The sequence below is a fragment of the Pygoscelis adeliae genome, unplaced genomic scaffold (assembly GCF_000699105.1).
Source record: "Pygoscelis adeliae isolate BGI_AS28 unplaced genomic scaffold, ASM69910v1 Scaffold567, whole genome shotgun sequence".
In the NCBI taxonomy this organism is placed as follows: Eukaryota; Metazoa; Chordata; class Aves; order Sphenisciformes; family Spheniscidae; genus Pygoscelis; species Pygoscelis adeliae.
Window position 1 is genome coordinate 142174 of NW_008825081.1, and position 15387 is coordinate 157560.

At 40.6% G+C, this 15387-nt stretch overlaps 1 protein-coding gene across 1 annotated transcript in view; it reads left to right on the forward strand.

The window, feature by feature from the left end:
• Positions 1–10163: 10163 nt before the first annotated feature.
• DYM (dymeclin) overlaps positions 10164–15387 on the forward strand; it is a 215601-nt gene continuing 210377 nt past the window's right edge. The window contains exons 1-2 of the mRNA XM_009326968.1: positions 10164–10191; positions 12549–12726. Of these exons, the coding sequence (XP_009325243.1) occupies positions 12587–12726 (140 nt within the window). The 5' untranslated portion in view covers positions 10164–10191; positions 12549–12586. The remainder of the gene's footprint in view (positions 10192–12548; positions 12727–15387) is intronic.

The window sequence follows — 15387 nt, forward strand, 5'->3', positions numbered from 1 at the left end:
GAGGGGGGTTGCCTCGGCGACCAGGGGAGGGGCGGGCCGCTCGGGTTACCTGGGACGGGCGGGGCCGGTTCGGCGGGGGGGGGCCCGCGGGGCCCCCCCCCCCCCCCCCAGGTACTCCCTGCCAGGGCCTGCAGGGGTCCTTCGGGGGCACGGAGTTGTGCCTGCTGCCCCTTCGTACGCCGCCAAAACCAGCACGGGAGAGGTTCATACCTGTACCTCTTGTTTAGTGCTCTTAATGACGTTTCTTATCGGTGAAATGACTATAAAATAGCGTATTTTCCTTTCTGCTCTTGCGAACCAGGCGCTTTTTGTAGTGCTCGGTGCTTGCTTTTGCAATGTAACGGGTCTGCTCAGTCTCACTCTCCCCAGTTTGTTTTCATACTTCTGAAGGATAATATTTAGCAAGAGTGGGAAGTATTTTAACTTAAAAGAGAATTTGTACCTTTAATTGACATCAGGTTTTGTCTTGTATGCTTTCATGCCAAGCACTGGTTATCTTTTTTTCTTTTTTTTCCCCTTCAATCTTCTGTGCTGAGTGTAGTGAGTTCGTGAGGCTGTAATCTGGTTTCTTTCACTGCGCGTACCGAGGGATAACATGCTGGGCTGCAGCTGTAATCATTTGAGGTACTTGTAGAAGTAAGTAGATTGTTACTTGTTCCCTGCGTCAAGCACTTTTTGAGGGCAGGGGAGTGTGGAAAGAAGCTCCCGGGTGGTTGGGTCCAGTTTCCTAACACGGGCCGCTGGGTTGTGTAATCCCCCATTTTGTCAATTCCCAAGTAAAAAATGTTGAAGTTGCTCCAGTCGGGGTGACTTAAAACCCATCATTGCTCCTCAGATTGCCAGGAGCTCAGGCAGGCCTCGTTCTGCTCTCTCCCTGGGCTGTCTTCTCTTTTGACATTGCCGCTGCATCAGGCGAAGCCGGTGGATGGCCCGGGGGATGTTGCACCCTGCTCAGCGCTCTCACCTGGCTGAAGCAACCATCAGCTCCTCCTCTTCCAGTCCTGTGCTGATGTTTTACCAGCACAGCACCTACTGCTTAGTATTTTGTGGTAAATTCAGTAGAAAAGTATTTATAGCAAATTAATACTGGACGTAGATGGCTCTGGTGCTTCCAGTGCTTTTATCAGATGACTAGGAAGATCCCAGGATGTTTTTAACGTGCTGATGACTGACAGAAGATATTAAAAGTAAGAAATCTTGTTTGGTGGCTGATGAACTGTTGTCCAAGTGGATGGTTACGGATGGTAATGATATTTCTTCCAAGTGTATTCTCTAGAGTGGAAAGCCTATTGCACCTTATAGTAATTGCACGTTTTGGCAAGTGTAACTTCATTTGCAGTAGACCCTGGAGACAGGCGATATAAATCGTGATGTGTGGTATAATGTAAGATCAGGTGTACGCACAAAACAGATTTGGCCTTCTGTACAACATACCTTTTTGTGCTGTAGATGGATTTCTAGCTGTTTAAAGCAGAGACAGATAGCTCTGTTGTAAAAAATACGGTAATGCCCAATTGTGGGAAGAGTGCAGATGCCAAAATAACTGTATAATCTTTGAAATATAGCAAAATATACCAATATTAAAATATTAAATACACAATATATAAATAAATATTAATTAAAACATTACATATACCAATATGAAAAAATGCAGACCTTTTACTGAACATCTAAGCGTCTTTCTGAATCTTGAAAGGTAGCTGAATTTTTCTTTTTGAAAGATCACTTTGGCCATTAGACAAGTTTTATTTATGCCGGAGAGTGAAACAGGGAGAAAATCTTAAATAAGTGTAACAGAAACCTTCACATCCCTTCCATAAAGAGATAACTATACCAAGCTAGTAGCTACTTAGATTTCTAAATTGTGCTAGGTTTAGCATGACTTGCGTCATATCCAACCCAGCTGCCCACTTTAATTATGGTAGTAACTGAATGGATTACTATAAATTGATTTTTAGGTAGGTATGCTGAGTATAAAAAAAAAAGGGGACAAATTCATCAATAATCATAAAAGATTTTCACATCGAGCAAAGTTTCCAATACTATAATCCATTGTACATTATCAGGTAGTTTGTGTAAAATTGTGTTTTTGAAAACCATCGCTGTATTTGTGGTAATCAAAGTCTCTTTTTGGCCACTGGAAGAGGATATGGTCAAACCAGTAATACTGGCACTGATACGCAGTATATTCTTAAGCTGTAAAGTCAGGTCTCAGTATGGGTTGTGCGTATTCTTGATTAGTCTTTTTTTTTTTTTCAAGCTCCGTATTCCATTGGTATTCTTGTTTGAAGTTCAATTTGTTCTCATTTTATAGTTCCGGTACAGCTGTCCTGCAAGCAGCAGGAACCTCACCGGTGAGGGCAAACAAAACCTTTAAAGGAATATCTGCCCACTGCAAAGAGCAGAATTAGCATCTGAATTTTCAGTCCTTGAAACCTTTGAAAAATATGTTATATACCTGTAGTAGTTATTTAACAGGTGGAGAAAAGTTGAGCCTTTTACACAGAAATATAAGGTGTGCTTGACCCAGCCTCCCTCCCTTCTAACGGTGTTTTGCTAATCAAAGTAAAGAAATTATTTCTGCATGTATTCTAGAAAACACCCGCTGTGTTGGAGTTTTACTCAAACTTTTACTCGGGACGTAGGAATGTAAGAGTAAGGGTAGAGGTAACTTTTTTTTTTTAGTTGCCCCCACAGCACTTCTCCTTCCCGCTATGGTAGGACGTATTTCTAAAACTGATGCTGTCATTCTGCCCTCAAATTGGTAGGCTTGGTGCAGCAATTATTTAATTTCAATCATAACTGGAATTACGTAGGAGGTCAGAAAAGTTATCTTTCTAGCTTTTGTAGCTTTAAATTTTGTTAATACACGACAAATTTTAGAGGCTTTTGAACCTTCAGGGAGATTTGGCCACAAGTATCGTCTTGTAGTGTGGGAGTGTAACTAGCAGCATTAAAAATGGACAAAATTAAGGAGTCCCTAGCAGACCTTGTGGAATTTTATATTCATGAACTAGAGACATGTTTTGTTGCACGTGTGTAAATTAGACAAAGAAGTACTTAAATGCTGTAAATGCTTATTTACCTGTAAAAGTTAAATGGAAGGTCTCTGAAGTGACACCAACTTCTCAACAGAAAGGTGTTTGTGGGATTCACATCCTGTCAGCAAAAGCTCCGTCTAGAGGCTTAATACCTACCTGCTGTCTTGCCTCTGCCAAAACGTTGTGACTGAGGGGAGAGAGGACAAATAAGCTTAATATAAATTAGTTGTGTCACTTAATGGGTTTCTTACCCCACTTCATGGCTATGTGCTAATGTAAGGGCTGATACGTGGTGGATGGAAATACGATAGTTTTGGGTTTTAGGTCTTCAAAACAAGATCATCATTTGCCACAAGCATATATTTGCTTATTGGTGTCCAGTGCCATAATGTAACATTTTCGTATTTTCTAGAGCACCGCGTATCCGATGTTTTCGTTCGGAGGCAGAAGGTTGGAACAGGAAGAAGGAATGGCATTTTTATGTCAGGCTTTTTTGGATCTTGTATGACTTTAGAGAAGGGCAGTTTGAGAAAGTTTTTGTTTTTTGTTTTTTCCCCCCTATGAGTCAGTAGTTCCAGCTCAGGACAAGGCTGTGAAAGTGACTACTGAAGGTGACTAGTCATTCATCGGAAATAAGCTATTTTGAGATTAGTAAACAGGCATCTCCTTAGTGATCAAAGTTAGCAGATTTGATCACCACAACAGTAACCTGTTGGTTAGTGATTATATGTTATTATAAAGAATGAGAGAAAATGTGTATTAGGTTCCTGAGATGGCACTGAGAAAATCCATAAGCCGTATACCTCAGTCTCATTTATAGAATTTAGGTTTTCATTTTTCTGTCCCTTCCTTTTCAGAACACTTCATTAAAAATCATTAAAAACTGTGGGATTACCGTAGGGTGAACTGGCAAAGACAAAGGTGATTTATAGCATCTCTTGTTGAGCAGTTTGGTCGACGACCGCAATGTCTGGGCTCGCTCACATACGATTTCTTCTGCCTGAAATATGCTACCTAACCAAGAAGGTCTTGAAAAATCCCTTCTTCAGTTGTGAGCAGAGCAACTGTCCTGTAGGTGGGATGCGGAGTAAGCAGATTGTGCTCTTCAGAATTAGGCTTTTATTGGCGACTGACTCCCACGTAAAATGCGTGTAGAAAAGGAACTGGAGCAGAAAACATAGTATCGTCACTGTTTTTTTTTTAGCTGCTGTTTGCCTTCCCTATGAGGGGCCCTCTTTGTCTGCAGTAAAGCTATCAGGATTAATCGCTTCTGCTACGTGCAAGACGCTCTAGGCTTCTGTGGAGCCCATAAGGACCATACTAATGTCACTGCAGCGCTGCTTTGTTCAGGCTCTTGCCACAGAAGAGGAAGGCACTAGAACAAGTTGCTGGCCAGGAGGACCGAAAAAGATGCCGTGTTTGTTCATCCAGCAGAGCCAACAGCGGACGAGCCAGATTAAATTATCTTGAGAGCTACCTAAAGACTTTAAGATGCGGTTTTCTTTATTTTTCTTGTACTGAAGCACTGCGTGGACCACTTCATAATTGTGTTGCATTTCTTACTGCTGTGCAAAAGTACATCTGTCCTAAGGTATGGAGCTTTAAGGGAGCGTACTTTGGTAGCTGGTGAATGGCCAGTGTGCTCTGCTGCTGCAAAAATGTGTTAAAGGACTGTCGATAACAGCGGAGACTTTCTTGACCCCAGACAGTAGCCATCGAACTTGGTAGAGTCTGAAAAATAGTGGGTAGAGGAGAAATGGAGAATTTGACTAACACCTAGGCAGCTGTGAAAGATGGTATTTGCCCCTGGGGTGCAAAGATAAACCCCTTTACTGTCAACCAGGTTCTCTCAAAGAGCTCATATGTCGTATCTTTCACAAAAACAGCCTGCCTGTCTCCCCCTACTTTGCACAAAACCTTATTTTTTTGGTGTGGTGGTTTGGGTTTGGTTTTTTTTTTTCGGTGCTTCTATATGTCTGAACACTTTCAGTGTGGAAAAGTAAGAGGTGTGGGTAAAGGGAATTGGAGAAAGGAGTGCTCGCCGAATACGCAGTAGAAAAGGGGAGGAAAATTACAAATCGGTACAGTGAAAAGTAAGATTAGCAGAAATAGTCTTTCCTGCCTAACTCATTAACTTAAAAACAGTAGGAAACGTTTTTAATTTGTAGTCGTGAAGGATGCATTTGTTCCGTTCTGAAATCTCCCCTGCTGCTTGGTTGTGACTGGTGTATAAGAGAGAAGGTGAATTCTTAGTAGTGGTTTGATTGCATTTGATGATTGCCAGGCATTAAGTTATAGCTGAAATATTTGGACTCGTTAACGTGCTTTACAAACAAAGATTATTTCAGTGCTTTTCCCTGATTAAAAATGGCCAAAATTCCAAATTCTGAGGATCGTAAAGTTGTTTCTTTTCCCTAAAGATCCCTTTTATAGGCATGAATTCTCATTGCCGTGTATTTCTGCATCATTAGTTTTGTTTAGCAAAATTTTACCAATTTAATTGGTGAAACCAAAATTCTTACGCTTTTGTACCTCATTTCGGACTATGTGTGAAGTCTAATGAGTGATCTCTTGGTATTAGCGAAATATTTGAATAACTGCTTTTTATCCTTGAAGAAAGATCAAATCACATTTCTTTTTTTGGAGTTTTTTCTTTTCCAGCCTCACTAACAGCACCAAAACTTTCCCCAAAACAATTCCCCGGGCAGTGCAGTTGAATAAACACTTTATATGCCAGGAAAGCTGCAAAACCATCCTTATTAAGGGAGCTTTCCCACTTTGCTTTTCAGATATATAAGTGCATGCTTTGGAGAGTTAACTTAACTGTGGTTTGAATTACAAGGTCTACTTACTGCTTGTTGGCTTCTTTTCTGGAAGTGGGCAGAAAGCACCTCGAGGGTATATAGTTAAGAGAAGCTGTAGTTTAGCTGCTGAAATCAAAGCTTTTTGATTTTTTTACAGCATTGGTGTTCATTTCTACAGTTAAGAGCTGTTAGTCCTTTTCTGGTACCTTTGGGTATGTGTGGTACCCAACTCACTCTCCTCTTGGAAAATTGTTCCGTATAGACGCCATACGTATTTCTAGCAGCAGGAAAACTTAATCAGTACAATAATTCTGGTTTTTAGATACATTGGGGAACCAGGTGACATTGTTTCTTTAGGTGTATGTTTTTATTTGGAACACTTCTTTCCTGTCCCGAAGTGCTACGTGGCTGTTTACTGATGGACAGAAATAACATCTCTTACGTCATGAAGATTTTGCAGTCTTTGGGATGTGATGAAACCTGGTACAGGCTTAGCAAAGCCGAGGTGTGAGGATTAAAGCAGGACATGCAAGCACTTGCTGAGGTCAGCTGGGACCTATTTGATCTCCTGTCCTTGGTTTGACTACCTCCCTTTCAGTGGGCCTAGAGATGTTTTGAGGTCTTTTGTGTGTCGCGTGGGAAATAGGAACATCTCGTATTTGGGAATAGGCTAGGACAGGGCACTGAGGCTGCGACAGAAATAGGCTAGTGAGTTGCAAAAGCTGATTTGCTGGGAGCAGAAAGTTGAGGATCTTAAAGATGGCAAAAGAGGCAGGGCTCCTGGTTTACTGCAGCTTTCCCTGCTCTAGTGAAGCGGGGTGAAACACGTTAAACAAGTATTTCCCATGAACAAACCTGAGGGCTGTGCAGCTGCTTTAGGCCACTAACTCTGGCATGCTTTAGGCTACTATCTCTGATCCTGCACACGAATATACACCTACAAGGTGTAACTTAGGGTTTTTTAGGCTGTTCTTTATCTGTGGATGCGGTATCTGTTCGTAAGTTTTGTGTAGGTAAGTGTTGTGTATGATCCTTAGTCCACAAAGCATTTGATCCTTAGGTATAAATACTGCGGTGACATGAATGAGTAGATGGAATTCAAGTATATTGTGTGGACAGTAAAATTCAACTGTTGGAGCTGAACGATACCTACAGTTAATGTATCTTCTGTGTCTTCTGTTGCGTGGAGAATTATATATGTATTGCAGTAGTCTCATAACTGTGTGGGAAGCTTTATGTTAGGATTTTGCGGGATGTTTTAATGTCTCACAGGTGGAAGATGGTCTGAAACCTACAGTTCTTGGGTGCAGATAGGAATCAGCCAAAAACCTCAGTGCAGCAGCTTTGCTAATACTTGAATAAGCAGCATTGCATCTCATATGTTCTCATCTTTACAGTGATACTGTCTGCTTTGCTTGAAAGGAAAACAATGTCCGTTTGTTTTAGTTCATAAAGCAGCAACCTCTAAAGGTAACCGAAGTGCTGTTATATATGGAAATGAAATTTTGTTAGGTTTTCAAATGTATAATGGCATCACTTCTTAATTTATTTTCATATGGTTGTGTTAAAGACCCAACCTAGAGACCAGATCTCAGATGGCACGGTAAAATTGTCTGCATGACCATCTCCAATTCTTACACTTTAAAGTACTCGTTTAAAAAAAAAAAAGGTCTATATAATTATATTTTTCAGGGTGTCTGCGGACTTAGCCAGACAATCATGGCGAGGATAGTTTTGGAAGGGAGAGCTGGCTATACTGGACGGATTAGCAAAATGTTAGCATTGGCACTTAAGTTGTGAGACTAGTAGGAGATTTAATACTTAATGGAACTATAATTACTTGTCTAAAATTATTTAAATAGGAGGCTTAGAGAGCGTGACAAGCTTTTTCTCCAAGTTCAACAGTACACATACTGTACCTTGAGTTATGAGCTCAGACACAGCATGTATGTATTGCTGAATGGCTTTTAACTTGAAGAGGAAAAATGATGTTCTTGTAAACATTGTTAATAATTAATATTAAAATCTTTTAGAAGGGACAGTAAACTCGGGATTTATATCTACCCCTAGCTGTTTGAGATTGGAATGAGTCCTGATGTGCAAAACAAACTCCCTTGTGTTTGCTCTGAAGCGTCTGCTTCTGCATCATGGAGCCAAGTTCTGGGACTAAACAGATGTTGGGTTTAATAGAGCATGACAATTGCAGACCAGGCTATGATTCTCCAGGGGTGTTCCCGGCTTATTTAGAAAGAAAGAGTTGTTGTTGGTAGAGGTAATAATACTGTATTAAACCAAATGACTAGCTAATAAATTGTGTCTGTATTTTTTTGAGCAAATAATTAGATTAATTGCTTTTCAAGAGAAGGCAACTTTTTTTTTTAATGAACCATGCATTTATTTAGTGTATTTCAAGAAAAAAAATTTTAGATTTCATTGGTAATTTACTGCCGGGGTTAGGACTGACTTTTCTGTAGTGGAAGGGGATTTCCTATTATTTGGTGTTTCTTCTGGCTTTCCCACTTCAGCATGTGAGGAAGCAGAATCTGTTTAACCTTGTGTTCAGAAGTGACTTTGGGATCCCCTGGAGCTGCCTTTCTGTGCAGCGGGGGCTGTTACGAAAGTCAAGTTTAGGGCAAATCACGCGTAAGTGAGGATTAGGTACTATTTAAAAAATACTGTGGTAATTGTGTTCCAAATACTGACCAACCTTTTATGTCGTCTACAGACTTGAACCTCTACTGCCTTAACCAGCGTACAGTGTTAGAGAGACAGCAGTAGTGCCTCTTAATCAAAAGCAATTTGCAAATTTAAGTGGTTACATGTTTTATTTGAGTGATCTTTTCAGCTAAAGGCAGCTGTTTCTAAAAGAAACATGTCTGCTGCTTAACGGCATGTTTGGAAATGATTTAAGGTGGTGACTGGAATTTAATATTATTCAATAGCATCTGTCTTGGAAACGTGTTGGAGATCATGGATAGCATGTAACCATCGAAGTTAAAGCATTGGGGTTAATCTGTTACCGTTGCCAGGAAATTAAATGTTGATTTTTTTCTTTTTTCTTAATTTTAAATTATTTTTAGACATTTGTCCTGTAGGATATTCATGAACTCTGAAGGAAAGACTTGTTTCCTCTGTCACCTGATGGCTGGAGTTGCTCAGAAACGTCTTTCTTATTTAAAGCTGGGCCTACGGCTGTTCAGGTTGCAGGAGCTGAAGGTGCTCAGGCTGCATCATAAAGTCATCGCAGAGCGCTTCAGCAAGTTTTGAGATAACACGAGTTCCTGATGGAAGGAGTTAGCTTTGTTACACCTGTTGTATGTTGTTTATAAGTATGGTCATCTACAGTAAGTATCAGTAGAACTTGCTGAGATTTTTACTTTCGAGGAGTATAGTGAATGTAACGTTCTTAGGAGAGGGAAAAAAACCTCCTGGGGTATAAAAGAGAGAGAGAAAAATGTGCATGTTTATTTGATTGCTCTAAGATTTGTTGGCTCACAAATGAGTAGAAGGCAAAGCTCGCCAAGTCCGCATATCTACTAACTAGCTCTACAAGGACTTAGAGCTCAAGCTAGCAATTGGATTCTTCTGACAGATCTCAATGGCTTGATGTTTATTTCATTTAGAGGGGAAAAAAAAAATCGGCTAGTACCTTATTTTTCTGTCACTTTGAGGAAGCGCTGAGGAATAAAAAATGTTCTCTGCAGTTTGGAAGAAGCCAGCCGGGTGTGAGGGCACAGGGAGAGCTCACAAGGGATTCTAGCCAGCAGCTCGCCCTGTTGCTCGAGAGCGTGGCTTTGGCCACAGAAGTGGGCATGTTCTCGGGCAATGTGAATTTGATGCTGACTCTGAAAATAGACAATAAATATTTTGCTAAAACTTGCTTTTAAAGCACTGTTTACTTTGGAGGATTTGTTTTAATGGAATTTAATTTACTGGGATACTGCAGGAAATCTGGAAAGTGTGCAGCCTCTTTTCAAGAACTAGCTTGCAACCTGCTCCCATCGCTGTCCTATTGCTGGGAAATGGGTTAAATGGGGGGCTTTGGGAGCTGCTGCAAGCTGTGAGAATAGCTTGTGAAATAGAGAATAAAGTGGAGTTACTCACCTTAGGAGGATGGGCTAAGGATTTAGGGCACGGTCAGAGCGCTGGCACGGGGAACTCAAGAGTTATAGGTTAAGGTGGTGGAATTTGAAGGCAGGGCTCCAGCTACCTCTTGTTTATCTTCTCCCTTAGGTGTTCATCTTGGAGCAAGTGAGCTGCTCCTTCCGTGAGCTGGAAAGCACGAGCCGGGGACGGGAACTTGAGGCAGACATGGGCTTGAACTGTCTGTACTCCAAGAAATAAAGGTTTAAGCGTATGACCTTTAAGTCATTTAAAGGTGCAGGCAAGGGACCTGAGCCAAAATACGGGTCCAGAGCCAAGAGCATTGTTTTTGGCTTCTGCAGTAGTTGGGCACGTGCAAACCAGGGGCTGCAGAGCTGAGATGTCCATGTAGAAGCTGAACCTTGATTCTTCTACTTCGAAGTGATGATCCAGGATTCTCGTACGTTATGCAGACTGGTTTCTCTTCTACTTTATTCTCTAGCTTTGGTATTCATTGGCTTGATTTCAAAGGTAGTGTACACTGGGTCTTGGGCTTTTTTCTTTGAAGCAGCAAAATTTGTATTCAAGTAAGTTGCATTTCGTTCTGTTCTGTGAGTAAACGTTCAACCAAAGTTCTGGAAATCCTCTTAAACTAATTACATTTTATAATCCTTTAATGCTTCTCCACAGAATTCTCTGGCACAAGCTTCCATTTTCACTCCTAGGCCACTTTTAAATTTCTCTTCCTGCAGGTAGTCCCCATGACAAAAATAGCTTCTGCAAATGCTATAGGCAGTGTCTTCAGAGCTTTTTGCTAAATGTTAAATGCTAAATATAGATGTTATAAGGTTATTGTATCTCTCCCCTCTTTGATCAGATGTAAAGGGAGGTGGTAGAAGCCAACCTGCCTCGTAAAAATAGAGCTCCGTGGGTGCATGATGGCAGAGCTACAGCGGTGCAGTTGCTACAAGAGCAGATATACTGAGTCAGTGTCAAGTTTTGTCTCGCTGTATTCTGTCTTCTAGAGCAGCGAGTAGTGATGGTGGAGGATGGAGTACTGGAATGGAGGGAAGGAGCGTGGAGTGGTATTTTCCCAACCTGTAGTGTCCCCTACAAATAAAATTTAGAAAGTAGTAAACGTTTTCCTCATTTTTGTAGGATCTCACCTTTTAAAGACCTGTTTATTACTTAATAGTATCCTATATTCTACTCTCTGTCTGTGCTGGCATTTCGTTGTTTCTGAAATATTTGGGTACTGTGCATTTGCTCTAAATCTCGAATGTAAGTTCTTCAGATAGCCTCCACGATGGCTGCAGACACTGCCGCTTTTCGTTGCATCTCTTCCTTTCTTTTTAGTAAGTTTTCCTCATTTTTATACTGTTCTTTATTAATGTTAACTGCTACTAGAATGGTCTTTTCTGGAAGTAACTCCTTCTGCAAAGATGATGAGTCTATAAGAATCAGTGCTGGAGCGATTCTTGAAACAGATGCTATGTCTTTGTCGAGACCAAGGGAAGAGCTGCTGCTGAGTAGTAGCTTGCATCTTCTAATATAGCTGTCCCTGGTCTTAAGTCTTATGCCAGCTCAGGAGTGAGTATTTAGGTTACACAGCAATACATTGCACAGTGCTTTTATCTTGATGGGGGTGCTTTTTTAATATCGACTTTTAAGCCTACTAGTTACAGTTATTTCTTCTCAAAAGATGGAAGATTATTGAAGCTGATGTCCTGGAAAGATGTAAGATGCTTAGGAGCATCCCTGGCACGTAGTTAATAGCATCGTGGTGTTTTTTTCTTTAATTAAATTGTTTATAAAGGTGAGAAGCACTGATAGGCAGCATGGAGAATTGAAATCTTCTCATTCTTTGCACAGATCAAGTACAACACAGCTAGTAATGAAAGTTGGAGTGCATCTCTACCAACTTCTGCAGTGTTGCTTCAAAAAGCAGTCGTGTTTCTGTTGTGTTCATTTTTTAGCTTCCCACCCCCCCGGTTGACTGGAACCAACCACGTTATTTTACAAAGATCAGGAGGTTCCTGTACGGTCGGTGGTACCTTTCCTCGCTTGATGCGGGTTATCTGTGCGGCAGTGACAGCAGCTGTGCTTGCTCTGGCAAGGCGGGGGCTTCCGAGGTGTTGAACATTGATGGCACGCAGGAATTAGCTGCATGGTAGACTCCCTTTCTTGACAACAGGAGTCGCTTGCCTAGCTATCTGTGCATAATCAGTTGGAAAACATATTTCTGAATAGCTTGTCAACGTAACACCCCTGTTTAAATTGTCAATTCCCTGCAGTTTTCCCCACTGGTAGCAGCCTTGGTATTGATACAACTGTGACACGCTGAGTGTAATTCATGAAAATCCAAGTGAGACGATGACTGCAGTATATAGCACAGTAACTTTTAACTTCCTTGGATGAAGATGTTATTGTCCTAAGTTTGTTGAAAGAAAATCTTTTTAATGCCTTCCTATGCGCCTGTTTTCTACATTTCAGTAATTGTTCAAGGTAGTGAACTAAAGCTTTACTGATAGCTAATTTAGGATTTGTATATTCCTTATTTGTACAAAAGACTTTAAGTGTTTCTCTTTTTTTTTTTTTTCTTCCCCCCCCCGCCTTGAAGAAATGAAAATTTAGAAAAGAATTTGCCGAATAAAGAAGATGGGCGCAAATAGCAGCAGCATCAGCGAGCTTCCAGAAAATGAGTACTTAAAAAAATTATCAGGAGCAGAGCCCATCTCTGAGAATGACCCGTTCTGGAATCAGCTGCTGTCTTTTAGCTTTACCACTCCAACAAACAGGTAAGATGGTGCTTGTCGAAGAACTCAACCTTGATAATATATTTATAGAAGTGACAAGTCTGAAAGCAAATGAGTGGTTTTGTTAATTATTCCTGTTTTAGGTAGCAGAGCAATAAATGCCTATGTAAAATGGATTCTGTTTCTAATTTTGGAAGCTCTTTCCACCACCTCTTCCATTCCTGTGGGTTCCTTTCTTCTTCATAATAGCTGTAATTGCTATTTATTCTCCTGGTAGCTGGGAAAGATCAGAAGTATAGGGTCTGTAGTGTTGGGGGGGAGCTTTTCTTTTTTTTTTTTCCTTTTGGTTGAGTTTTGGGATTGTTGTTTTGGGGTGCTTTTTTTTTCTTCTTTGAGAAAGCCTCTGGTGTTTCTGGAGTTGCTGAAGACTCCAATGTGTGTTTCCTCTCAACTTACAGTGAATTGTACGTCTTCCGTAACTTAGTGGTAGGTTAGCTGTTGAGTTTCTTAGTCTGTATGGCTTCTTCCCCTCCTCTTTTACATTTTAAAAGGAAGCTTGACGTGTTGTCTCCATAAAAATATTTTCTGAATATCTGAAGTTCAAGTTTTGCATGTCTTTTCACTCTAGCAAGTGGTGTAGATACAAACAGAATTAATATTTTTGAGAGGATCCGTAGCACATCTCCAGAAATACAGAACGTAAGTCCTTGTGACTTCTGTTAACCCAAGTCCATTGCTAAGTTCATCGGCCTGTGTATTGATTAATAGACTTACAAGAACAATCTGGTACTACTTAATACCTTTAAGTATTAATTAAACTGTTTTTACAGTTTACAATGTGACCCGATACTTTTCTGTCAGGTGAATGTCTTATTTACCCCCTTTATTATTAGCAGTATTTCCTTGCGAAGGGCCGTAACAGACTACATCTAAACACTTGTGTAACAGGTTTAAACAGGCCACAATGTATTACTGCTAAAATTGGGAACACTTTTAATCTTTAATAAATTGGAAATGAGTTTGAGAGCTGTTCTGGCCAATTTTATTGCCATCTTTCAATTTTTTTTTTTGTTTTTTTTTGTTCAGAGCTCCTGTCAAAATGTGTGGTAGTCAAAGGTATTTTTTTTTGTTTTCAGAAGGCGAAAAACTAGCGCAGATTTATGACTACCCTGAGCGCTCGAACCTTGAATATAGATTAGCGATGGAATGAAGAATGGAATACAATTTCTAGTGACATATAGTTTGCATGTTACATGACTTACCTCTGCGCTGTGTCTTGCGCACAGTAGCTTCTGAAAGGCAAAGACACGTGCTTTTTTTCATAGCAATTAGGAGGAGATCTGGTAGATAATCTGTGTCTCATACTGGAGTGCCTGTGAGTAAGTGAAAGTTCAGACAACTGGGAGGGGAAAATGGTTAAGGTAAACAACTGGGAGGCGTTTACTAGGTATTATTTTTGTAAAGGGTGAGGAGGAGGAGGAAGGATTTTGTTTTCTATGTGGAGAAAACAGCCAGAGGGTAGTGAGAAGATAGTGTTGTGAAGGGTTGTAAAGCTTGTAAAGGGTGGTACGTAATTGGCAGTGGGCGAGGGAGCAGTCGTTTTTTCTCTAAGGTCCCTGAAGATGCAAGAATTGTTTACAGCCTACCCATGACTAACAGGATGGACTACATTCTAAGAAGTCATATAACACCGCATTGTTTTTGCTTTTTTTTAGGGGGAAATACTTACATATAAAACCTGAGCAATTTCTTTCAGTTGTTGTACTGCTTCTCTCTCCCCCATTGAAGTAAAGGAGTTTTTCATAGCTTGCTTTGCAGCTTTTTTTGTGCCTATTTCATGGAGTCAGATCCAGTGCAGAGTAAGTTTGCTTAAAAAAAAAAAAAAGGCAAACAACAAAACAAAAACCCGACCAAACAAAAAAACCCCAAACAAGAAACATAATTAAAAACCCAAGCAAACAAAAAACCTGATCCAAAAGCAGGTTGAAAGTTTAATTAGCTGAACACCAGGTGGTGCTCTTGCCTGGCAGCTGGAAGAGAAATATCTTGAGAGGCATCTTTTGTGCAGCTTAATAATTGGAAGGAAACAGAGATTTCCCATTAAGTTGCATCTACCTGAGAGAACCATTTGACAAATGATGTCAGACACTGTTGGCTGCACAGCGCCCTCAGCCATTGTCTAAATCAGATAACCTTGCCTGCAGGAACAGAACAATAGAGGTAAATGTTCATTTCTGAGATTGAAAGCTTGCGAAATACCAGGGTAACTCTGTTTTGTTTTAATGAGGCTTGGGTGTAGGTCATACTTTTGACAGGAGCAAGATGCTAGTTTTTGACTGTTGTGGAAAGGAGCCGGTTTTCACCTGTCAAACAGGACAAAATTTGAAGTTTTCTTCTCTTTTCAAATTACACTTTTTCCAACTGCGTGTTGCAGAATTGGTGTGTCTATGGTAGGTGATTGTTTGCAAGTGTTCTTGGGAGCTATATAAATGCTGTGTGGTGTTTTCGTGGAGGTAATTGATGATAACTCTAGAGTAGAAGATCTATCCTACTTCCTCAAATTTCTGCAAAGATGGGACTGATATGATCCCCGGGGAGAAGAGGGTCGTGTTCTCTGGACGCTGCTTTGGACATACTTCTGTTCTACATACGGCAGTACTATAGGGAAGGAAGAGGAGAAAAACATGAAGAAAGAAGGTAGTA